Source organism: Sinocyclocheilus grahami, unplaced genomic scaffold (assembly GCF_001515645.1).
Source record: "Sinocyclocheilus grahami isolate Dianchi unplaced genomic scaffold, SAMN03320097.WGS_v1.1 scaffold148.1, whole genome shotgun sequence".
Classification (NCBI taxonomy): domain Eukaryota; kingdom Metazoa; phylum Chordata; class Actinopteri; order Cypriniformes; family Cyprinidae; genus Sinocyclocheilus; species Sinocyclocheilus grahami.
This window is the reverse complement of record NW_015505327.1, coordinates 1,526,230-1,551,136: the sequence shown is the minus strand read 5'-3', so window position 1 is coordinate 1,551,136 and position 24,907 is coordinate 1,526,230. Positions and strand designations below refer to the sequence as shown.

The 24,907-nt window shown below is 36.0% G+C and overlaps 1 protein-coding gene and 1 long non-coding RNA gene across 4 annotated transcripts in view; one reads left to right on the top strand and one right to left on the bottom strand.

Moving 5' to 3' along the window:
* Positions 1 to 2,990: 2,990 nt before the first annotated feature.
* On the top strand, positions 2,991 to 21,995 carry LOC107591951 (uncharacterized). Its single transcript, XR_001609930.1, has 3 exons — positions 2,991 to 3,001; positions 8,424 to 8,429; positions 21,916 to 21,995. It is a non-coding gene; the product is annotated as an uncharacterized lncRNA (long non-coding RNA).
* LOC107591923 (nucleolar protein 11-like) overlaps positions 10,112 to 24,907 on the bottom strand; it is a 44,197-nt gene continuing 29,401 nt past the window's right edge. Inside the window, exons 5-18 of one of the 3 annotated variants that reach the window (XM_016281207.1) lie at positions 23,087 to 23,144; positions 22,832 to 22,973; positions 22,550 to 22,753; positions 18,601 to 18,677; positions 16,096 to 16,219; positions 15,637 to 15,737; positions 14,914 to 14,961; positions 14,091 to 14,275; positions 13,869 to 13,994; positions 12,288 to 12,518; positions 12,123 to 12,201; positions 10,611 to 10,703; positions 10,405 to 10,512; positions 10,112 to 10,307 (exon numbers count right to left, since the gene is read on the bottom strand). In XM_016281207.1, coding sequence (XP_016136693.1) covers positions 10,194 to 10,307; positions 10,405 to 10,512; positions 10,611 to 10,703; positions 12,123 to 12,201; positions 12,288 to 12,518; positions 13,869 to 13,994; positions 14,091 to 14,275; positions 14,914 to 14,961; positions 15,637 to 15,737; positions 16,096 to 16,219; positions 18,601 to 18,677; positions 22,550 to 22,753; positions 22,832 to 22,973; positions 23,087 to 23,144 — 1,690 coding nt within the window. In that variant the 3' untranslated portion in view covers positions 10,112 to 10,193. The remainder of the gene's footprint in view (positions 10,308 to 10,404; positions 10,513 to 10,610; positions 10,704 to 12,122; positions 12,202 to 12,287; positions 12,519 to 13,868; positions 13,995 to 14,090; positions 14,276 to 14,913; positions 14,962 to 15,636; positions 15,738 to 16,095; positions 16,220 to 18,600; positions 18,678 to 22,549; positions 22,754 to 22,831; positions 22,974 to 23,086; positions 23,145 to 24,907) is intronic. The other 2 variants (XM_016281208.1, XM_016281209.1) reach the window with 2 other exon arrangements.

Below are 24,907 nucleotides of genomic sequence, written 5' to 3'. Positions count from 1 at the left end.
GCAGCAAGTGCATCGCATTATACGCTTTCATCAATTTACAGGTTATAACGTTTATTGTAGCTATATGGGCGCTTAGTTTTCATGTCGTTTAATACATTTGGCCAAAATCTCATGATAAAGCGCTATATGCACAGGATATTTAAAACGTAGCCTACAAAAGTAGCCTATTGGTTGTACTAGACGGCAAAAGCTATTCTCCGCTCTTCAAACACACAAAAAACATTAGCCTTTATAGACATAGTGTTTTAGTGAAGAAAACGCTGTACTTATTCAAACATCATTTATTATTTATCCTTGCATTGCGAACAAGCCGAGATCTGTCTCCAGGCTGCGCGGCGCTTTGTTCTGAATGGAAGCAGGGTGAAGTTAAGAGGTTTTGCTGACAGTTTGAGGATCCATAGCTTTAAAAAGTTTAGTGACAAGCTCTTTTGACTGCTGTTCATTGGTTACATATTTGTAAAACCCTCAAACAGACATAAGAAAGACCAATAGCAGTGATTTAAAACAATAATAACGAAATATAATAAAGAGTTTGGATTTTCCACGGCACACCTGACTGGGCTAGGGTATGGCGACTGCCATACTCTGCCATACGGAAACGCAGCCCCTGGGACAAAGCCAAATGATTATCAATGTACTTATTCACACGTACTGTTTATCCAGACGCTTATTTAACGTAAGTTATCCAGACTTCTCCACACGTACGTTATCCAGACGCTTATCCACACGTAAGCTATACAGTATGGCGCGCACTTCGTGCCAAAATCACATGGAGTGTGATTTAAGCACTTACGTTGCTAACTAAGCAATCAGTCGTGTCGATCGTCGCGTGAGCAGAAGCTGTGACCAATGACGTGTGAAGAAGCGCGACACTTTCGTCGCCCCCCTTCTCGCGTGAGAAGCTGCCTGAGAAGCTACCTGAGAAGATACCTGAGAAGCTACATGACGTCTGCGCGTGTCATCTGCAGTACCTTTTGCCAGTTCTGTGTGTGATTTTGTCAAATGTCTTAAGTGCTATAGATTAGTGTTTTTTGTTCTGTTTTGTTCTGAGCAAAAAAAAAGAAAAAATCTGTGTGTTATAACATTTTAGCACCTCCAAATCCCAGAATATTCCATAATCTTCAGAAGTAAAATTGAAATTACACTGCAATATTAGCTAATCAATGAACTTACAATGTTATTTAGAAACAGTGCTTATAACTTGTAAAACAACTAACAACCAATTCACAGCTTTCATGTAAGCACCATATACTGTATAAGATAATGGCAGTATAATCCAAATGGAAAGACAACATTTTTATGAGTTTAAGAGTTTTGTCCTCAATAAAACAAAATTGAAAAATTAATGCTTAGTGCATTAACACAGTTAATTCCAAAGACCAAATTCTAAATTAAAGATGCATTCATAATGTAAGCAATGGACCATGAGTAAACACTTCAATCACGTTTTACTAATTAATTTAGTAGTTTAGAAATTATAATATTCTAGGCTATGTGTTATACTGGCATGCATAAATACATTCCAGTTTTTTTATGATTTCTCCAAAGTTGGCCTCATTTTACAGATATTTTATGTTCTCATTCATAAAACACATTATATAATTAACTCTACTGTCACAGTGTGAACTCAAACAACACACAATTATCCATAAGCAAGCATTCAGTATAGCAAAACTGATGACACACCAGTCAGAATCTCAGGATAGTATAAACAGGAGCACAGGTGACTCCTTTAAAAATGCGTCCTAGCACCGGAGAGAGAGCTGAAAGAATCACCGACAGGGTTTTACACTGTTTACACAATGTAGTACAGTATAGTAACAGTACTTTATATAAGGGACATTTCACCATTCAGTCTCCAGTAAACAGTATGACATGTTGTACACACTCAAACTTGTGACTGTCAAATTTAGCCTGTTTTTTTGTTTACCCGTTTTTTTGCAGAACTGAGTCTGAAAGACAACTGCCGAAGGGAGGTTGAGAAAGTGTTTTGTCAGAAGACCAAGAAATTTATTTTTGTACCATATACTACTGTAATGAAATTTGGCCAATTTATTTATGTATGCAATCAACACTATACTGTATTATGTCACAAACCTATTTGATATTTAGTTATTTTGTTTTTGAACATTACTTCTCTTGTAAGATCATCTACTTCATCTACTGTAAGATCACTTACAGTAGTGTAATGAAAATTTATGTTTCATAAAGCTTATTGGTGTATTTGATTCTTTCTGCATTTTTCATTTGTGTTGTATACTAAGACATTGAGCTGCCAAATAATTCCTGAATCCCAATAAGAGGTTTTTGTTACAGTTGTTTCATGAATTGTGTGTTAGTAATCGAGAAAAACTAAGACAGCATTTAGGAAAATTTAAACAATTGGAAAATCTTTGGGATAAGCAATGTACACTGATTATATAAAACGATACTGTCAGTACATCATAGTTCAATTAAATTGTTATATACATTTATTTCTGTTCAAGTGTGGAAATTAATTTTTCAAAATAAACTTCAAATAGGCCTATTCCTTATCCTGTGGCTCTCTCTAGTGGACAACATTAATATCACAGCTTTTAGCCTCAGGTTGTAATGACATAGGCTTTGATAATAAAATAAACAGCATAAATAGAGTTTTTTTCTTTGAGCACTCATTATAATTCACTCTTCAAGCAATATTACCTAAAAATCAATTGAAAATCATGTAAGCCTATTCAGTGACTAACATGGAGTGTCCAAATATATTCACAGTTACATTTTAAATAAAATAATACAATATAATAATATAGGCTAATGTTAATCAGAGCACATATAAACTTACTGGTAATAGTTAATATAACACGTCTCTAAAGAAAAAAATTATTCACTATACAGTAGACATAATTTCTGAAAACTAGATAATTGTATGATCAGCAGATGTCTATTATTTCAGAGTTCAGGTTTTGTTTTTTGTCTTAGTTTTCTCATGTCATACAGCTGCTTATTACAAGAGCAGTTTCTTGTAGGCTACTCTACATGTTCATATTAAGAGCCTATATATTGATAAATGATTAATAGATGTTTATACACCTATTTGAAAATGTTTTGAAAACTGGTCTACCCAGTTTGACACATTTTCATTTTCAAATGTTATGTCTATTAAAATAAGGCTGTAGCTCATATAGTAGCCTATTGTTCATGTGAACAATACTTCATACTGAAGCCTTATGATCACAGTCGTAGGGAGACAGTGGCGAAACGAGTCAGCCCCGGGCCCATATGCAAAAAAATGTGTACGGCCCCCCAAACTTTATGGGCTCCAACTAGGTTAGCTTAATTTAGGCCCTATTGTTGATTTTTCTTAAGTAAATAACGTTACGTGAATCTTGACTATTCACAAGCTTATTTACGGTATAGGCTAATGCTTGTCAATGATGTTTAAAATGTTCAAGTCCATTCATTATTTGTAGTACGCAAGCCACTCAATAATCGCAGCTTTGTGCTTTGTTAATACAAGGTCTCAGCCTTCTGTCAATCTTATGATAAAATACAAACAATAAACGTCTTTTTACGCTCTTTAATTTGTAGTGAGCTTCGCCTCATTTCAAGCTGCATATGAATCAATGATATTTTCCTCTTTAATATTTGCAGCACGAAATAAACATGAATATTTGAATGCATGTTAAAATCAGAACAATTTAATACAAACGAATGTCTCATGAATCGATCAGAGTTAAAAAAAAAAGTCAAAAGAATGACGGATGCCATGTAAGGCATATATGTGGAATTTTCACATTAACTTCACGCACTATAACATGATTTTATTATCTTAATTTTGACTTTATTCTTAGAATATTATGACGTTAATCTTATTTATTTAGTTATTTTTGAAGGTGGCACAAAAATGCTGCCATATAGGCTACTGAATGCAAACACAATTTTGGCACAGCGGCCCAAAAATCTAACTAAATAAATAAATATAAAATAAAAAGTAAAAAAAATTGTGAGGGGATATTTTAATTATTTGTTAATAAACCAATGTTTTCGGAGTCAATGTTGCAAAAATGTATTTGACCAACCTGACTCACCATCTCCTCATTGGACGTGCATTTAAAGAGAAATTCATCTTTAGCGCTTTAGCGTTTTCTTCACTAAAACACTATGTTTATAAAGGCTAATATTTTTGTGTGTGTTTGAAGAGCGGAGAATAGCTTTTGCAGTCACCAATAGGCTACTTTTGTAGGCTACGTTTTAAATATCCTGTGCATATAGCGCTTCATCGTCTATCATGAGATTTAGACATTGCTAATAGCTAAACGACATGAAAAACTAAGCGACCAACTAAGCTACAATAAATGTTATAACCTGTAAGTTGATGAAAGCGAATAATGCGATGCACTTGCTGACCCGTTGTAATGACAGACAAAACACAGATCTCCGTCATTCGCTGGTCAAAAACCTTGTGAACTCCATTTGATCTTGATTTTCATAAAATGTTAAGTGCAAGTGTCTGATACTTGGACTTTGAAAACCAAAGTCACTGCACCCATTTACCAAGACATTTTGGAGCACTTCATGCTTCCTTCTGCTGACCAGCTTTTTGAAGATGCTGATTTCATTTTCCAGCAGGATTTGGCACCTGCCCGCACTGCCAAAATACCAACTCTGACGACGCAGTGTTTAATTATTATTTAAAAAAAACGCCTTTTCCTTTTTTATTTGTTTTATATTTCAGTGCTTAGTAATGTGCATACCTCTCTCTTCCCCATTACACAGCTATTCAAATAGTTCAGTTTTGGTTTTTAATGGCAAAGTGGTCATATTTCTTTTTGTTTCTTTATAAAGTTGATTTAGAAATATGTTTGGAACATTTTATGTTTGTTAAATTCAAGTTTTTATTTTTTAAAGGAACGACAGTGAGTTGAGCATTATGTTTGATCAACTTAGCCTTCTCAAACCAACACAACTTGCCTAAAATAAACAGGCATAAAACACTTCATGCATTTCACAGTATTAATTTAAAAATTTAACCTAGATAAATGAGCGCTGTTAGGCGCATATCCAAACATTTGCGCGGAGAGTGGAAGTTAAAGCACGCTCTGCAGGACATGGAGACGCCAGCGCAAAAGAAGCTGGCTGTTCACAGAGTGCTGTATCCAAGCATGTTAACCGAAAGTTGAGTGGAAGGAAAAAGTGTGGAAGAAAAAGATGCACAACCAACCGAGAGTCACGGTGTGTGTGTGTTCACTTTGGATTCCGAGTATGGGTCACCATACTTGGCCACATGTCAGGTCACTTCGGAACATACATTCATTCACGGATTTGCGCTACTGTCTTCACACACAGACGAAACTTACTAGAGAAGTGTGACATAATATACCTCTCTACATAAATACAATATAAATTCACGTCTCGCGCACTTAAATGCCCTTTGAATGTAACGTGTACGTTCCCTTGGAACTGGACTGCACTTATGGTCGAATAAGACCACGGGGGCTATCGACGCAGGGGTGGTCTCATTCGAAAGCGGGCCTCTAGACATACACTGGATTCGCGTTCGAGAGGGTTCCTCGAGCTGAAGGGATCCCCCAAATTTGGTGCGGATTCGCCGCGCCGTTACGGAGATATGGCCGTTCAAAGTTTCAATGGTTTTCCATAGACTTAAGCTTTAAAGCGTTTCATCCAGGTCGCCAGTAGCAAACAATAGAGCGCGCTCTGCTGGACAAACTAAGTAATTACACCATTTCAAGCATTTTATCTGCATTATATGTTCTATAAAAAAAAAAAGTAATATCGGCGGAATATTTGCCGATACCGATATATTGGCAACAGGCTCATATCGGCCGATAATATCGGCAAAACGATATATCGGTCGGGCTCTAGTTAAAATGGCATTTGTTGAACTACTGTAGAGTTAACTGAATTGCTGAAGGTGTAAGACGCGAGACAGTATAGTATATTTGTGATTTTTCTGTAAAAACACATTTTATGATGTTATAGCGAAAATGGGAGCTCACATAGGCCTACGTCTCCAAAGTGAATTTACATAAACCATATACATCTTAAAGACTTAAAGATTACTAAATGTCTATTTAATATGTCAGGAAAATGTTCGAAAAGAATTACAGATGGGCACACCTAATAGACAAGAAATAGACATCGGCGTGATGTATGGAAGTAGTAGAATTCACTGTTGTCAACACTGCTTACATTAGTTGAATGTAATGTAAATAAATAAATCTACAGAGTAACTAAACATAAGTTATGCGTTTTATTTGTTCATTAGTACTGTTGATAAATTGAGGAACATTTGTGTTGGCAAATTAGCAACTACCTCAACATGTAAATGCAGTATTGAGCAGATAAATCAGAGGTAACTTGACTTGTCTGGATGTTACAGGGACAAATGAGACACAGGTGTGTTTATCAGGTGCAGTGTGACTGATGCTGCCATCAAAGGCTTTGAGTGAGTACACTACAGAAATGAATTAAACATCTTTTAAATCTTAAGTTGTATTTTATTTTAATTATTGTTATTAGAGTACTTTTCTTATTCTTGATTCCTGTGCATTTGCTGCAGAGCTTTGTGGTGGAGCAGGACCTGCAAGGAAAGGTGACGTGGAAAAAAAGAGAAAACCTGAAACAAAAACTAATTAAGATACATATATATATATTTTTTTACTTCTAATACAGAAATGAAATGACATTGTGCTGTTAAAATGACTGATTCTGTATTGTGTTTGTGCATTTTTGCAGTATCTGAAATGTCTGGAGACTGCTGTGTGCAGTGAGGATGGAGATGTCCACAGCAGCACAAGGATTGAACAGCATTGAGGCAAGCAAATAATGATTGAATTTATGTTTGGCTAAACTAACCCTTTAAATCCCCCAAATAGAAATTGTATAAAATATATGTATGCATTTATATTATAGTACCTTGAAGAAATAAACTTGAAATAAGCAGCTTTATTGAGCGTCTGTGCCCAAGACACAAAAAGGGATTTACAAAAATCACATTTATGCATTTGGCAGACACTTTTATCCAATGACTTACAGTGCTCTTATTACAGGGACCCCAATCCCCCTGCAGCAACCTGGAGAAAAGAGCCTTGCTCTAGGACACAACCAGTGGTGACGACTGCAGAGATTGAACCAGTAACCTTCTGCTTGCCAGCTCAGTGCTTTAGCCCACTACACCACAAAAATAATGAAGCTATATCAAAAATTAGCATGTAATTGTAAACATATGAAATTAAATTTGGCAAGAAATGGAATGCTGACAGCATGAGATGTAAAACGTTTTACTCTGTGTAAATGTTTTACAGGTAGTCGTGCTCATGGAGAGCAGGCACACAGATGTTTGGAGCAGACACAGCAGCAATCAGATTGTCCTGCACATGTTCAAGATTGTGGGGTTCAGGGTGCATCATGATGTTCCTCATCCTCTCTGTGCACTCAGGCAAGGACAGCCTCGATGTCCCTTTCCCATCCATGATCAGATTCCAGTCTGACTGCAGCAATGAGGGACATGATGGACAGCAGACAGGTGAATGTGGACACGGTGGTCAGCTGCTTCATCAGAATAAAGCTGCAGAACTGGCACAGCTGTGTAGAGATGGCAGTAAGACTGCCTGTAAATACATCAGTTAGAAAAGTTTGAATAAAGCTTTGTTTCATGTGTTGTCGACTTTGTTGATTTTCATGGTTACTTTTATTCATTCTTTTACTCATATTTGTGTTTCCTGCTGTTGTCAGTAAATAACAATCGTTTCATTAACTTGTGCATTAATTACTTGACTGAAAATTGAGATGTATTCACTTTGGCTGCATTTGTCTAGTGTTCATGCATAGCCATGGCATATGACAAAAATTGCATTTTGCTTGTTTTACTAAAATTATATATTTAATACATTTTTGGTCCACATTTATCATTATTGTAAGTGTTGGGGTGGGCTAGCAATGCATTTTGGGGTAATCTTATTTTTTAAGTAGTAATACTTACCTTTTTTTTTTTTTTGAGTATATCAGCAGTCTTCTCCAAAGGAGAGATCTTCAAGCAGCTGCCCAACATCTCCTTTGTCTGCAGAAAACTGTACTAGGTAGGGTTGTGTAGTTACTGATGCTATAAGGTGTTAGTGCACCTCTCTTATTGTCTTTTTTATTATTATTACTGCAGAACTTAATTACTTACAAGCTCAGGGAAATATGGTTGTATCTTTAACAATGAACAATCATAATAGAAAACAAATACAATGGGTTTGCATACATAATTGTATGAGAATATATACACAGAAAAAAAGGCAAAATTAGAATGGTAAATATCTTTGAATATAAAAACTTAAATCAACCCAAAATGTGTTGGTTATACTGCAATCGCAATAAAAATGCAGCTGTTTCTCCAAGACCACAAAATTGGCAAATTTCATCAACAAAAATATTTACAGATAAAGGTATTAAAACTGTCGCTCGTATCTTTTAAAGGGGTCATATGACGTTGCTAAAAAGAATTTTGTTTATTTGGTGCAATGCAACGTGTTTATGCGGTTTAAAGTTCAAAAAACATTTTCCACATAATGCACATTATTGTTGCTCCTCTATGCCCCGCCTTCCTGAAACGTGTGGATTTTTACAAAGCTCATCGTTCTGAAAAGCGAGGTGTACGCTGATTGGCGCTGATCCAGTGCGCTGTGATTGGCGGAATACCTCAAGCATGACGGAAATGTTACGCCCCTTGCCATACTGTGATTCTGTGTCCCAATAAAACCTATTACAAACGAGGCATTTGTTGCATCCAGTGGGGATATAATTACTGATTATAATGACTTATACAGTCTTTTTACGCGTTGCGTTTCGCGCTGCGTAAACATAAAACCAGGTCTGCATTTGTGATTGCTCAAAACTCGCGTTTGAATCGTCAGTGTAGCACATGTTTGTCGTTTCTCCAGTGTAGCGGCAAACTCTTTAAATATGAAATACGTACTTGCAGGCTGTGAGTAAGAAGCGCCAGACTGTCCTTGCAAAGTTGGAACTACCCCACTTTATAGAATCGCATTGTAGGCTACTCTGCAGGTTCAGGAAACAGTCCTCCATAAAATGCACTGCACACATCTGAATATTTGGGTTGAACTGTTCTGGAACAGTGTTGTAAATACAACTTAACCACTGATTTCTAGTTGTGTCCTTTTTTGGAAGGCCAAACAAAGTAGTTTCGCTTTCACAACCAAACACAGCAAGCTTGAGTGAGCGGAGGCCGGCGGGCTAGAGTGAGTGGCGGGCTGTGAGATTCGATGAAGGAGCGGCCGGCGGGCTTGCGGCAACCACATGTGACGAACCCCGGGCTGGACTCCGCTTTGTCCACGGTGAAAGCTGATCCGGCGATCCACAGCGCGAAGTTGATGTATTTCCTCAGTGACCAGCAGGATCAGCTCTAGGCATGACGAAGCAGATATCGTCCTCTTTTGGAAGGCCAAACAAAGTAGTTTCGCTTTCACAACGAAACACGACATGGCAGCGGCAACAACAATACTACAGAGTGAATAAAAGTTACACCTTATTTCTTTGCATGAACTGTGTTCTGATTGACATGGTCCCTACACAGTGTCCATTGCTCCCTACTCCCTGAGCAGGGGAAATCCGTTGAAGTTTACTTCACTTCGGAATATTCATTTACAGATTTGCTCTGCGCCGCTGCCTGCAGCGTCTTCACACACATATAAAAACTTACTAGAGAAGCGTGAAGTGGGATATAATATACCTCTGTAAATAAATACAATTTAAATTCACGTCTCGCACACTTAAATGCCCTTTGCATGAAACATACGCTCCCTTCAAACTGGAATCATGGCGGAATATCCAGTAATGTCCACTTCGCAGGACACTTACAGTCAAATATAACAAACGTCTGAAGCAATAAGAGAAACATACAAAATGTGCAGAGCAAAATATATAAAACAGATTTTGGATAATTTTTTACCAAAAAAAGTTACGGACTGCAGATTTAATCTGTGAAATAATCTATGATTAGTCGATTAATCGTTCTAATAATCGTTAGATTAATCGATTATCAAAATAATAGTTTGTTGCAGCCCTACAGACATGAATAAAACACATTGTGCATGATATACTGCAAAGCTTTATTTCAGTAATTTCATAATACATTTCATAACAGGCAGAAAATAGGGCACATTTTATTAAAAATAATCTGTGCAAGTAATCTAAAAGAGCTCAATCACTTGTATGGCATACATGCCAAAATCTTCAGACTGTTTGGAACTTTTAAGCACTTGAAGACTTCCCTCAATTTTGCCCAGTTCAGCATACAGTTTTACCTGAAAAGGGTTGCAAGAAATTTTTCATTGTAACTTCAGCTTTATAAAATAATAAGCACAGAATTGTAATTTTCCAACAATAAGGAACATGCCCTACCTGTGATCTCACGAACTTGTGAAGATCAAAGACCAATCTTTTGGCTTCTGGTGCCACAGCCAAGACGGTGAAATGAGCATCTAGTAGTAAGCAAACCCAGTCTATGATCTTTAAAAACAAAAAACAAAACACCAACCTTAGACGAACAATATGCAATACGTATAATAGGTAATGTTTAAAATAATATTCACAGTTTGGTGACAGACCTGAGAAATACTTGGGGTCCGTAAAGCTCGGATTTGTTTGTGGGCATCATGAGAATATTTCAAATAAAGAAACCTCAGATACTGTAAAAAGACCTTAAAAAAATATATAAATTGAGAGAACATATCATCAAAGATTATATTCTTCCCATTGGTCCTGTAACAAACAAATTAGTAAGGCAACTACCTCTGTACCACAATTTGGGGGACTAAATAATAGGACACTGTATACTAGGGATGCATCGATCCGATACTCAGTATCCGTAACGGCTCCGATACTGGCATTTTCTGCCGGATCGGGTATCGGTCAGACGAGACCGATCCAAATCCGATATTCTGCGTATACTACTCTGCGTTATTGGTAAGCCCCATGAAAGCACAAAAACATTATAAAGCACCATAAAGTCAAAGTCCAAAAATAAAACCATGCCCTCTATTCAATATTCCGTTTCAGATGGAAATACGTCACTACACTGAAATCAAGCCGGCAGCAACTTCCGGTTCATGCAGACTTTAACTCTTTCCCCGCCAGCATTTTTGAAAAATTTTTATGTTAATTTATGTTAACTAAAATGTTATGGGCTCCAGTATATTTTGCTGTATGAATATTTGAATATGCAATACACCAAAATAAAGATCAGAGCTTTATTTAAAAAAAAAGAAAAAAGAATCCGTTTTATTCTAGCTTAAAGCATTCTTTTTTTTTTGATCAACACTTGAATTATAGGTAGAATTCATAAAAAATGTATAATTTTGAGCAAAATGGTGAGAAAATCAAATTTTTATCAAAAACTACATCTGGATGATATTCTGTACAATTATTAAAGCATAAATCCAATAAATCGCTTCCATCAACACCTCCAAAGCTTGCACAGACATATACCACTTCCTGGATCAACATTTCACTCCGTAACATTAAGCAGTTTTCATTTGTTTGCTGTCTATTGCTGATGATTGCATTATTTTTCATATGCATCGGTTTACATAAGAGATTGCTCCTTTCTCCGTCCTGTTCACGTGTTTTGTTCAGGTTTTGTACTTCAGAATATGTGTAATAGCGCCCCCGAGTGTATAACAGTGAAAACACGAAAAGCTGTAAAAACTCGTCTTTTTACTTGTTTTCATTAATGTATTTTACAACAATACAAAGATACAAATACAAATACATTTTACCAGATTTAGTTCTACACTTACTCACTTTTATTTGTTCCCAAACTAGATAATGTTATTTCACTAAATGTTTAGATTTGATAAAATTGTGCACTCATTTTTATTCTAGAATAAATTTTGCTGGTAAATTATCCACTAACCTAGTTTATAATAGTATTTTTGTCAGATTATGATTATACATATTTTTCATTTGTTATTTTTAATTCAAATTAAGTTGTCTATATTTAGTAGATTTTAGTTCAGAATTTTCTTTATCAGATCGGATCTGAAAAAAAAAAACGGTATCATTGCATCCCTACTGTATACCTAACATAGGCTAGATGTGTTGGTTTGTCAGATACTCACTATGACCTGTGGAACCGTGAGATCTTTTAGATGTGGCAGCAGGGATCTGTCACTGTACGCTGTCTGCAGAACCTCATTTCTATCAGTCAGGTTAAAGAAAACATGCAACCAGAACACCACAAAAAAATTCTTCATTTTCTATAAACCAGTAATTGCAAAGGATACAGAAGGGCACCCTTGTGTAACCCCACAGGACAGCTCATATCCAGTGCAAAGGGATCTCTTTGTAGCTTGTTGCTGGGGGTATCAGAGACATCACTCTCTAGCGCTGGGTGGCAGAAGCCGTTCAGCTGCCCACCCTCCTCATCAGATCGACTGTGTGCCTGAGTCAGCTCTTTCATGAAAATTACACTGTCCATGTCAAGATTCACAGTCTCCATCTCCAGGTCTGGAGTACTATAGTCAGACAAAGGATTAAAAAGATTGTTTTACATCAGTTCTTTTCAAAAGGCATTTGTGCAATATAATAAATAAAAAAAATAAAAAAAATAAAAATTTAAAAAACCTTAGTGTTTCTGGGTTACCGGAAAATAAGTTGCACCTTAGTATAATTTTCACCGGGACAAGAGGTGCAATTGCACATTGTTGAGAGAAAAAAGCAAAAAGAAAAGTTGCATCGGTGTACAAGTCGCATGACACGTTAATACATACAAAAATAAGTAGGGGTGCAACGATAAATCATTCCATTCTCCGAATGCATTGAGATTCTCTCTGGAATCGATTCTGAGCTTAGTTTTTCACAGCAGATGGCGATCTAGGCTAGTTTTTAACCGCACACTTAAACGCTCACAAAGAAGAGCGCTTGAGCATTCGGCTGAGCAATGTAAGTGGTTAAATGTACTTGCACCTCGGCTTTTATGCTTTTATGACACAAGATTAATGTTAAACATGTATAGCCTGTATGCACTGTAAGTCGCTTTGGATAAAAGCGTCTGCTAAATGCATAAATCAAATCAAATAAATCATAAACAGCCCACTGTGAACACTCCTGTAATTCACGTCAACCTTTTCAAACTTTATGAATGATTATTTTTGGTTCAAGTTGTGTGTGTGTAAGGAACTGGAAGCAAGCAAAGTATGGCTGTTTCTAAAGCGCACAATGCCAGCTGCAGTTAAAAACAGCTCAGAATCGATTTCAGAGAGAATCATGATGCATTCGGAAAAATCGCAGAATCGATCCACGAATCGATTTATCGTCGCACCCCTAAAAATAAGGAAAACTATTGGTAAATTAAATATTTACAAACACTACATACATTATAATGGCACTCATTATAAACAACATTTAAGCTATTATAAAGGCCAAACCTACAAACAAGCTAAACCGGTGTTGGGCTCACATACCTCTCTCTCATTCAACACAAATTCAAATGTTTCAATATTCGTGATAAAGCCTAACATTTCATTGCTAAACTATAATGTAAACTAGGCTTTGTACTTCACTCATGTCCAAAGATTTACAAACAGCAGCATCCTTTACATGCGCATGTCTGGAACACCACCACAGCGGTACGGTGGTCACAATGACAGACACATTTCTACATACAACAGACAATTTAAAATGAGCCATGTAATTTTTTCTATATTTGGTTGACTCCGTTTTAGTTTGAGGAATTGGCTGTGATTTCAAGTTAGCAATGCTAGAACTAATTTGTTGCATGTGCACGTATTTTCTTATTAAAAAAATACAGTATTATGGCTCAGTTATTAAGGGTGTAAAGGTCTTAATGTCAGCACAAAACTCACCTGAGAATAGTTTTGAGACAAGCGCAGGTGACAGCTTCAGGAATGTCAGAAAATATTTGGAAAGCAATCTGACAGAGATGGAAATCTTTCTTCACCATGGCCAATGAGAGTAGTTCAGGGCACACACTACATTTCCAAAAAATAAAAATAAACAAGACGATGAGCATAGTTACACAAAACACTTGGAGATGGGAGACAGGGGCTGAGCAGGTGAGTTCAAACCTGTAGCAGAGGTACCGAGTCTCCAGCAGCAGTAGAAATGCACACTGAGGGTAGAAGTTGGCATCTGTCTGGGATCTTGAAACTAGCTCTAATGCCACCCTGCCTGCTGCCAGCTGGAGGTCAGCCTGAGGAGTCCGACGAATAAACTCACCCACCTCTGCTTGTACATCCTCTACCGCACTAGTCTAGCAAAAAGCACACACTGCATGATCACAACCTAATGAACACAATCCATGTGCAAAGGTTCTTGAATATATATATGCAATCTCTGCAAATAAATAAATAATAAAAAATAACAAACAAACAAACGTCCCTTTTTCAGGATACTGCATTTTAAAGATAATTTAGTAAAATCAAAAAAAAAAGTTGTAAATTGGAAAGGGTTTACACGTTTTCCATAAATAAAAACACCAGAAGAAAGATACCTAGGGTCTCTGCTCACCTGCATGCAATAGGCCTGCTGAAGGGAGGCATGAGGACTGCGTATGTGGCCAAAGCAAACTAACCAATAAACTGCAATGTCCGTAAAAGTAAGACACCTAAGACAGTGCAGTCCAGTCCATGAGGATGAGATGTACTGTAATTAAATCAGATGGTCGCTACACCAGATACTGACGGTTACATTTGATGACAGCATCTCTTATGATGCTTTGCACTCTTGCTCTGGCTCTTAACGTCTTTTGGAGGAAGTGTGGCTTTGGAGAGATATCTGAAGGGTGGATGGGACCTCTCCCCTTATATGCTGTCAAAGCTAGCTTGCTATTGCTAACCTCTTGAATGTTTCAAGTTACAAAAAAAAAAAAAGACTGAGGCAGCCTTATACCTTAATATGTTGAATGAGTTGATCCACTGTCAGTGCAGACTTGATATTCTGCAAAAACAGTAAAAAAAAAAAACAACAACATAAGGGACAATAACAGATAGAACCAAAGCACATCTATATGTACAGTACAATCAAACAATTTAAAAGAAAATATTTTTTAAAAAAATCAATATTTGATTTTTTTGTAAAAACCACGTCATTTTTAATTAACCTGATTAAAAACATGTTCAAGGGCACAAACAATACATTTTCTCAGACGAGCTGAAATATAAATATATATACAGTGGGTACGGAAAGTATTCAGACCCCCTTAAATTTTTCACTCTTTGTTATATTGCAGCCATTTGCTAAAATCATTTAAGTAAATTTTTTTTCCTCAATGTACACACAGCACCCCATATTGACAGAAAAACACAGAATTGTTGTTTAAACACCTACATCTAATTAAAATACATACACCTCTCTCACTATTACTCTGGTGCCAGTGATTATCCCTCTTTACCCATTCCTTAAGTTGCTGACCCCTGGTTTCAAATTTAGTTGAATTTACATTTATCTATTTGGTAGATGCTTTTATATATTTAGTTAGATTGCAATCAAGGTACACTTTTTTTAATCAGTTCTTGCTTTCCCTGGTAATTAAATTCATGAATTTGGCCTAGCATGAACATCCCCATTATAAAATCTGAACTGAAAAACTGGTATAATTGATAAGTCGCTTACATTTCTGGTTGACATTCTGCTCTTGATTTCTGTTGTCTGTGTGACGTCAGTACAAGACTGGGAAGTCCAGGAAGTCACAAAGCGGCATGATTTGGATTCTGCTGAAGATAAGGCAAAAGGTCATTTGACACATTTTTCTGTTTTGACATGTTTACATTTCATATATATATATATATGTATGTATGTATGTATGTGTATGTATATATATATATATATATATATATATATTACACCTCGCTATATTACACCTTGCTAAGTGTACTGCGTTAGGCTAACCGAGACTTGTCATTTGCACTTATACATTGTTGCTCTTTTGTTAGTTTTGACTGCTTTTATTGTCCTCATTTGTAAGTCGCTTTTGATAAAAGTGTCTGCTAAATGACAAATGTAAATGTAAATATATGTCGCTCTAGAACAGTATAGGGCTGATATTCCATATTTCAACAGAAAAGTCTTTACCACTCTGACTTGTCTGCTTCTGTTTTCCCATGGCAGCTGCGAGAGATGACTTCTGGCAATCAAAAGGAATTACTGAGAGCATCTTCCCATGAGGAACATACAGCTTCCCAGAATAACACCACAACTGTATTCAGGAGAAATGATCTGTTTAACTCACTGCATGATTAAACTTAAGAATAACTTAAAGCTGCAGTCCGTAAGTTTTGCCTCTTTGTCGCCATCTCTGTTTGAAAACCTGGAATTGCAGCTGTGTGCGGAATTATCTAGGGCTGTGTATCACCAGCAAAGTCACAATATGATACATATGCCGATACAGAGGCCACGATATGATACATATCACGATATGGGACTGCACTGAATTTCACCTCAGAAGAATTGAGTAAAACAGCTGTTTATTAAACACTGCATACCATAGGGTCGTTGCTTACTATTGGCAGAACAGGCACTTGACCTCTGCATTATGAAGGGCCACTATAACTGTACCACAGTACAATAGCCTATAGGTAGGTAATGGCATATGTTTCATGTTTACATTGTGCACTCCCCACCCTACAATATTCTGATTGTTTGCATCTTGTTTTTAAGCCCATATATAATAATGTACTCGTTCTAATAAATTTATATTGTAATGTACTCATTCTAATACATTAAAATCATCTTAACATTGCTGGTAGGTTATCACTGCACAAATCAACACTCTCTACATTTAAATTTTTTTTTGAAGAGTTCTAAACTAATGTGCGGTCTTCACTGTAGCTCACGCACACGTTTAGTCAGATCACTCTGCACGCGCACACGGACGGACATTCTTTAGACAAACGTTTTAGCGCTGCCCCGCAATATTATCAATAAAATAGCTTAATCGCTGAAGAGCTACATTATCTTTCTCAAGGAGCTGGTAACATCATTGTATGTAAAGGAATTAAAGCCACAGCTTCACTGTTAATAGAGTAACATGGCAAAACGGTGGTAATTCATACATACACAGCCTCTCTCTCTCTCTCATATAAATGAACACTTGATAAATCACACTTTTCTGATAATATAATATTGAAGTGGAGATCGCTAAACTGCAAGTTAACCGGTGTTTTCAGAAAGCAAGCGCGTTTATCCTCAGTGGACAGAGTGCGCACACACATGGTTGCCAGGTTGACAAAGATAATTAACACATTTAGCATATATTTCCGTATTGCTCAAGTGGGAAGCTCTGTTTCAGGGATTACATCTTTTCATATCAGGCAACCCCGGTTGTGTTCTTCTGCGGCCAGATCAAACCTCGTTGTAGCCTATATATTATGCTCTATTCATTATTTTTTAGAAACCTTGCACTTTTCTACTCCGTTTTAAACTGTGTTCTTGTATTCAAATTTAGCGCGGTTCACTGCAGCGCACATGCCAGCTGTATCGATACTTGTATCGTCAGATCTCTGTGACAATACATCGTCATATCGATGTATCGAACACAGCACTAGAATTATCTAGCTTGCGTGGGTTGTGAGTCGGCATGACTCCAGCAAGGATGAATCTAATGTTCTGAAGAGTATGTGTGGCAGTCAGTCGCCGCACCGGTGTGGATATTTACTGTACTTCGCAATCGCAGATTCTTGCCTACATCTTGGAATATGACCCAAATAAGAACTTTCACCATATATTGCCATCTGAACAAGTAACAAGTCTGCCACGTTTGTTCTGACCAACTGAGGAAAAAAGCCTTACCATAAATCTCGCTACCAATGGTGATTAAATCTAAAGATCGGTTAGCTCATATCACATCAAACCGTTCAAATTATTATTATACTTTATTCTCAAATGATTAATGTTAACAACATCAGCATTGGTGATTGAGTATAGTGTGTATTAGCATGAAGATTTCAATTTCTGCACAGTCTAATCTAATTGTCATACTCTTCCAATTTCATATTAAGAAATTCTTTTAACCCAAAAAGTAAATTATGCTCCCTTCGAACTGGTTCTCTTTAAAATACTAATCTTTGTAACCCCAGGCTACCTGTAATCAGAAGCACATTTATAACGAATATAATTTCATTCACACGTGTTTCATAAACACATAATCCTTTATGGATTACAATCCGCCATCAAAATGATACATTTATTTATTCCAGCTGCTGTAAGAAAAGGCTATAAACGATCCGCCACCTGCAGAATCCTTTGCATGTGACGATCCTGCAGGTGGCGGATCATTTATCGTTATCCTAGTAGCCGGGACAACTTCTTTATGTTTACAGACGTGATGTAATGACACAGTGCCAAGCTCGAATTTCCTGCGAAAACCTACCCGTACCACTCAAATTAGAAAACATTATTATAAGCGAACCGTTGTGAATCGGGCTAAAGTAAGGCGATAGTTTTGAACACTGGCTGGTTATGTACTTGCACAAATATTGATTTTGGATCATTTTTAACCAAAAAAAGTTACGGACTGCAGCTTTAATGAAAGGTTTAAAAATAAATATATATAAATATATAAAATAGTAATAATCACACCTGACTATAGATCCTTCCTGCCATTTCTTTACTAGCCTGAAGAGTTTGAAAATGTGTGTTCCAGATGCAAAGGTAATCTATGGATGACAACAACTCAATGATCATTGCACCAATCAGATACAGAGTGATAAAAGAGGGAAGGGGGTGGAGGGAAGTAAAAAAAAAACAAAAAAAAAGTAACAATCACAATGTCATTCATGAGTAGGGGTGTGCAATAGTCTGTGTCTGTGAAAGTCTTATATTGCACTAGCTCACATTTGTTAATATGTTATTAATTCATATAGTATATCATTAGTAAGCAACAATTAATGGGGGAAAACAATAAAACCGAAACACTGAATTCAAAACACTCTCTTTGGGGGGGAAAACAAGGGAACATTAAAGCTACTTTTTTGTTGACTGCAGATATATAAACAAACATCAAATTAGGAAAGACGGTTGGCACATGATGGATTTTCAAAAGTACATTATAAGTAGGCCTGGGCGATAAAACTGTATTGGTATTTATCGACGGTACACCATCAAAGAAACAGTAAAAGAAAAATGTTCGATATAGTAGGCCTGGGTGATAAAACGGCATCGATATTTATCGACGGTACACCTTCGATTACGATATAACATTTTTCCGATATAGTGCACGATATAGGTACGTGCTATGAGTGCACACACAGCACACACAAACACGAACACATGCTGAATTGAGTGCTGTGCCTGCCTGTGATGAGATTGTTGGTTTTTTTAATAGACATTTATTTCCTTGCATTGAAAATTTAAATGTGCTGCATTTTTTTGCTCATTGCGCCCTCCTGTGGCCTCGGGAGACAAGCCAGAAGTTTCCTTAAGACCCATTTAATCTGCACATAAAACATTAGAAATTAGATATTAGTTTAATTTTGATTGTGTTTGACTCACCCAGCCCTACGATATAGCACACAATAGTTTCACACTTTTTTCATTTAAAAGCACATTATGACAGCCAAGCAGACAGAACACTCAAAAATATGCTGAAACGAGTGCCGTGCCTGCCTGCGTTGAGACTGTGAATCAAAAAAAGGAATTAGTCTAATTTAAAATAAAAATTTGCATTCTAATGCAAAAACAGTGTATTTAAATTTTAGGTGTGTGTCAAGGAGCCTTATCAGTGGCACATGAGATGCGGTGGTGATGTAAGTGTCGTTGTTGCATTTTAATGTTTTTGTTAGTCTATTCAGTTGAACCCACAAGATGCGCCGCTGCTACGTTTACCATTCAAAATTAAGAGAAATCTAGTAGCTCAATAAAAAAAAAAAAAGATACTGTTTAGGTTAAAACCGAAAACAAGCCATTCACACAACGCATTTTTAGCGCATTTTTGAGAGACACAACTATGACTGTTGCACTCGCGTCTCGCACAAGAGATGAATAGAAAGCCATGTAACGTTAAAGAAGGTTCAACTTTTAGAGAACATGTCTCGAGAATTTGTGGGGGTTTTATTCCATTCCACTGTCTCTCATATGTTTTTAAATGCAATCGTGTGATCGGCGCTTTGGCTATTTGTATTAAGCTATGCATAAATACACAATGCTGTTTTGTTCATAACGGTTTATGCAATTTACGAAATCATTTAATTTATAAATATTAGTTTAGACGTTATATAATTTTTTTTTAATAGACGGCCGTTATTTTATTGCATTGAATAAACAGTTGAATGAGGTGCATTATTCTGCTCATTGCACCCTCCTGTGGTCTCGGGAGACAGGCCAAATGTTTACTTAAGACTTAGGTAAGTGATAAAACGTCTTATTTTTGGATAAACTATTTTATTCACAATATAATCTCTCTTAAAATACCTTATAGGGTTATGATAAACAAAACAGTCCTGAGCTAGATTAAGCTTTGAGCTATGCAAAGCAAACCATTACTTTAATGAAATAAAAAAAACTTTCCCAGTAATAAAAATATTTTATAATTAGCTAGCTCCTCACTGGAGAGCTGCTTTATAACAGAAAATAAAGTTGTAATTCTAACTGAAAGCGACACTGACTCTGGTTTTTCATGTTTAATACTGTAATGCTGATTGATTTAAGGTTATCTATTGCATAAAGTACTATATAAATAAACATAAGGTGACTGGACTTTACTGGGGTACCGAACTGCAGAGCTCGTGCAACATCCACATCACTGTAATCAGATGCATTTTTACCTGCTGCTTTCTCACCACTGTCAGTTTTTGTTGTGTTTATTTCATTATTGAGAGGAAAGCGCAAAGCATATATTTACATATTCATCCAAACGCCGCTCAGCTTTTTTACCCTTCGCCTGAGTTTGCTCTGAATTGAAGCACTGTCTTCTTCTCTTGAATTGCATCCAGGAGAGCTGAATTACAGTCTGGTCAACCGCATTATTGCAGGTTCTTACATTAGGTCATATGAGATCATATGACTACTGGACAACAAAAATATTTGTCGACTTTTTTTTTGTCAACGTTGTCGATAATGTCGACTTTTCATTTCAGCCCTACTTATTTCATTTGCATATAAAAAAATAAGAAAGGATATTTTTCCATTTTATTTTGTGATTGACTTAAAAATAAAATTAGTTGTTGTTTGACTCAATAAATTGGGTAAATTAAAATACAGTGGTTACATTTAAATCTTTTTTTCTACTGCTCGGTTTAAAAAAAGGTTATAAAAAAAATTCAATAATTTATCAATATCGAATCATGAAATATTATATCGTGATAATTTTTTTAGCTATATCGCCCAGCCTGAATTATAAGTGACCCAAACTCACAGACCTTGCAGAGATTTAGTTTGTATAGAGAAGTATTTACTACAAAATTAGCTGCTCAGAGACTGAAGACACAAGGTCATGAGCTGCTCATTTTAAAAGAACACAGTGGCACACTTCACGCATTAGATTATATAATTAAATCACAGCCTTTGCAATTTGCAAAAATTACACTAAGCCATATCACAACCTTGCATTGTTACAATTGATATCTATCAAGATTTTTTTTTTTTGGGGATAATGTCAGCTTGCATATTGTTAAAACAATAGAATGAAGAGTTCATTTGCAAAAACCAATAACACTTTAAAAAAAGAGCTGATTATTATTCTCCACATATAGCGCGATCTGAGCCCTAAACACGTTTTGTCAAAAAAGCCGGTTTCGTCCACTTTCAAGGCATCGCGAGTTCACGTTTTACTGCAGAAGCCGACAAGCACCCTAGTTGTTTAACAGAAGCCGATAGTCCATTTTAGCAAATCAGCGCGCTGTATTCAGGTCAGATGACAAGGCTACTTTCACTTTGAAAAGATGTGCTAGCTGAGAGGAGTTTCATCAAAGCTGACAAAGTGATCGAGGATGAATAACTTCGACGAACTTGAGGAATCCGTGATATCTTCTTAAGGGCGAAAAAGGAAAATAAAAGCTGAAACGTTTTCACGGAACCTTGCAAAAGCAGCGCGTTACAATGGTGAGGGAAAAGCTCTGTGTATTGCGTGTAATCACATTCATACAGTTTATGATTACAACAACAACAACAACGTTTGTCAGGCATCTACATTGCCATATGAGGAGATTACAAAGATTAAACTAGTGTTTTTTTTTTTTACTCTAAAACATGAAATGTGGAGTTATCGGCTGTTGCCAAAAAATGACTGTTGGAGTTATCTGCTTTTGCTATAAAACAAACTTTTAATATGTAAAAACACTTTCAATGAACTTTAATTTAGTAAATTACCTGTATTTGCGTAAGTTATTATTACTTAATAAAAACAACCCAACTGCAGTTTGATTGATATTACTTGGAATGCGCAATAAAAAAAAAAACGTGATTTCTGGAAAAAAATTTAAAATGGAGTTCTCGGTTTTTGCAAATGAACCATTCATATATATTGTCTGCAATAATACTGCACACCGCTAGTGAAGAGAATGGATTATTATATTTGAAGATGAAGAATCACCTTTACAAGCTCCAGCAGAGGGGTGGGGGAATCCAACCACAGCTACATGAGCCTCATCAAGCACAACAGCAGCACCAGACATCAGTTTTTCTTCCCCAAGAGGAAGACTGAGACATAAGGAGCGAGATAGGGCCTGGACACCTTCAGCTCCTGTAGATGAACTTCTGAATGGCAACACACTCTCATACACACTGCCATTCAAATCTGAAATAATGTAGAGTTGGGTTGCTAGTAGTACAAAACTGTCATTTGGGTCAGATGATAAAATGAATAGAGACTTACATAAGTACAAAAGGTGTATGTTACTACCCCTGCATGTGGCAGAGAAGCTAATAGGTGCAGAGAGACCAGGTTCAGTCTCAAATCTGTGTTTCACAAGAGTGTTGGGGTTAAATCTCTGAACATACAGGCAGTGTTCTCCTCTCTAAATATATATATAAAAAAGAAACAATTTAGAGCTTATTTAATATGTTCCATTCATTATGCACTGACAGAACAAAGATCCACAAAGATTCAAAGAGACATCAGAAAAAAAACCTGTTCTGTGCTGAACAAAATGACAAGCTGGTGCTCTGCCTTAACGATAGTGCTCCACCTGTGAAAGGGATTAAACAAGAAACTTACACTTAATTTAAACAGGTCTTGACTTAAATGAGCACTGAACATCAAGTAGTGAGCTAATGCAGTATTAAAATCGTTTGCATTAGCTTCAAAACAATATACTGCACAAACCATGGTGCTGTTGCAAGTGAACCCATATTTAAAACTGCAAATAAATACGTGTTCAAAATTGTGTTTGTGTCTTACCCCGATTCACTATGGTAAGTCTTCAAATTGTTTAAATTGAGCCCTCAGAACAAACTTGAAAGGAAACTAGAGATCGACCGATATTGATTTTTTATAACCGATACCAATTATTTGCATGTTTATGTGTCCGATAACCAATATGCAGAACCGATATTTACTGTTATAAAGTAAATAAATGACTGCGTGAAGTAAGAACATACTTCACTTTGGTTTTTCCTCTTTTCAGTCATTTTTGTTTTGTTTTTCAAGTGTAGAAAATTAGCAGTCTTCCATGTTAAATTTAATCTTTATATTACAACTATAAAAAACATTTATAAAAAGCATCAACAGCAACAACACTAATATTAACAATAAGCAAAATAAATGTAGAATGTCTAATGTTTTCAAATGGAGAAAATAAATAAAGGACAGGAGTCATATCAACTTCATTTTAAACAACAGTTTTAGTAGGTTTATACGCTGTTTAATTGCTACAGAGTCAATAATAATTCACTGGATAATGTTAATTCACTGAATAATGTTCTCTGGAATATTGGAATATAACAAACAAAACATTGTATTTTATTGCACTTCTCAACTGGAATGTTATATCAGAATAAATATTAATAATGTTTTAGTCCTTCTAGATTATGAAATGCCTGCTGACAGCACGGTTTATCTATGCAGTTACACAGAACTATACTCAAACTGTGATAGCTCGCGGAGATAATAAATAATTTCCATAGAGTTTGTTAGCGAAATAATGGTTATACAGGGTTTTTGCAGACTTAAATTCAAGACCTTTTTAATACCACCTTATATGAAATTTAAGACCTAAACCTGTAATGGAAATACACATTACATACATATATGTAATATTTAATGTGTATAAATTAAAAATAAAATAAAATATCAATGCTGTAATAAATGGTATTTATTACTATGATATACAGTGAACTTTTCATGTCAGCAGACAATATTCCATACAAAACATCCCCACAAAATAACCGCATCACTTCGATTTTTGGTGGAGTAAACAATTTATTCTGAAGCAATATTTGTTCTATCAGCTTTTACATACTTAAATCTGCATATTTACCTTTACAAAGGTCTATTTTTTTAACCTTTTTAGATGTATGCATCATCTTACATGTCAAATTACAATTTATCAATAAATTCAATATACACTATAGGGCTGCTACCAGTCAGATTAAATAATTTACACCGCAAATAACAATAATTACAACTGCAATAAATATTGTTATGAGATTAATGTTTTAAATGCATTTATGAATATACAAATAAGAAATGTTGAGGGGAAAACTGCATACTTTAACATACTTCTCAACTGAACTACCAGAAAGTGACGGTAAGTCACTTAATGAGTGAGTATTGAGTCATTCATTCAACTGATTGAGTGTGTTATCATGCTGCTATCTAAAAGGACTTTCGTGGACAGCCAACTCCTAAAATTTTTGATATTCTTCATATTCTGTGTGGTGGTCAGATAAGTTTAAATAGATTTTTACCTTTTATGGGCATTTTACCTTTATAAAGCCATTTTTCTATAAG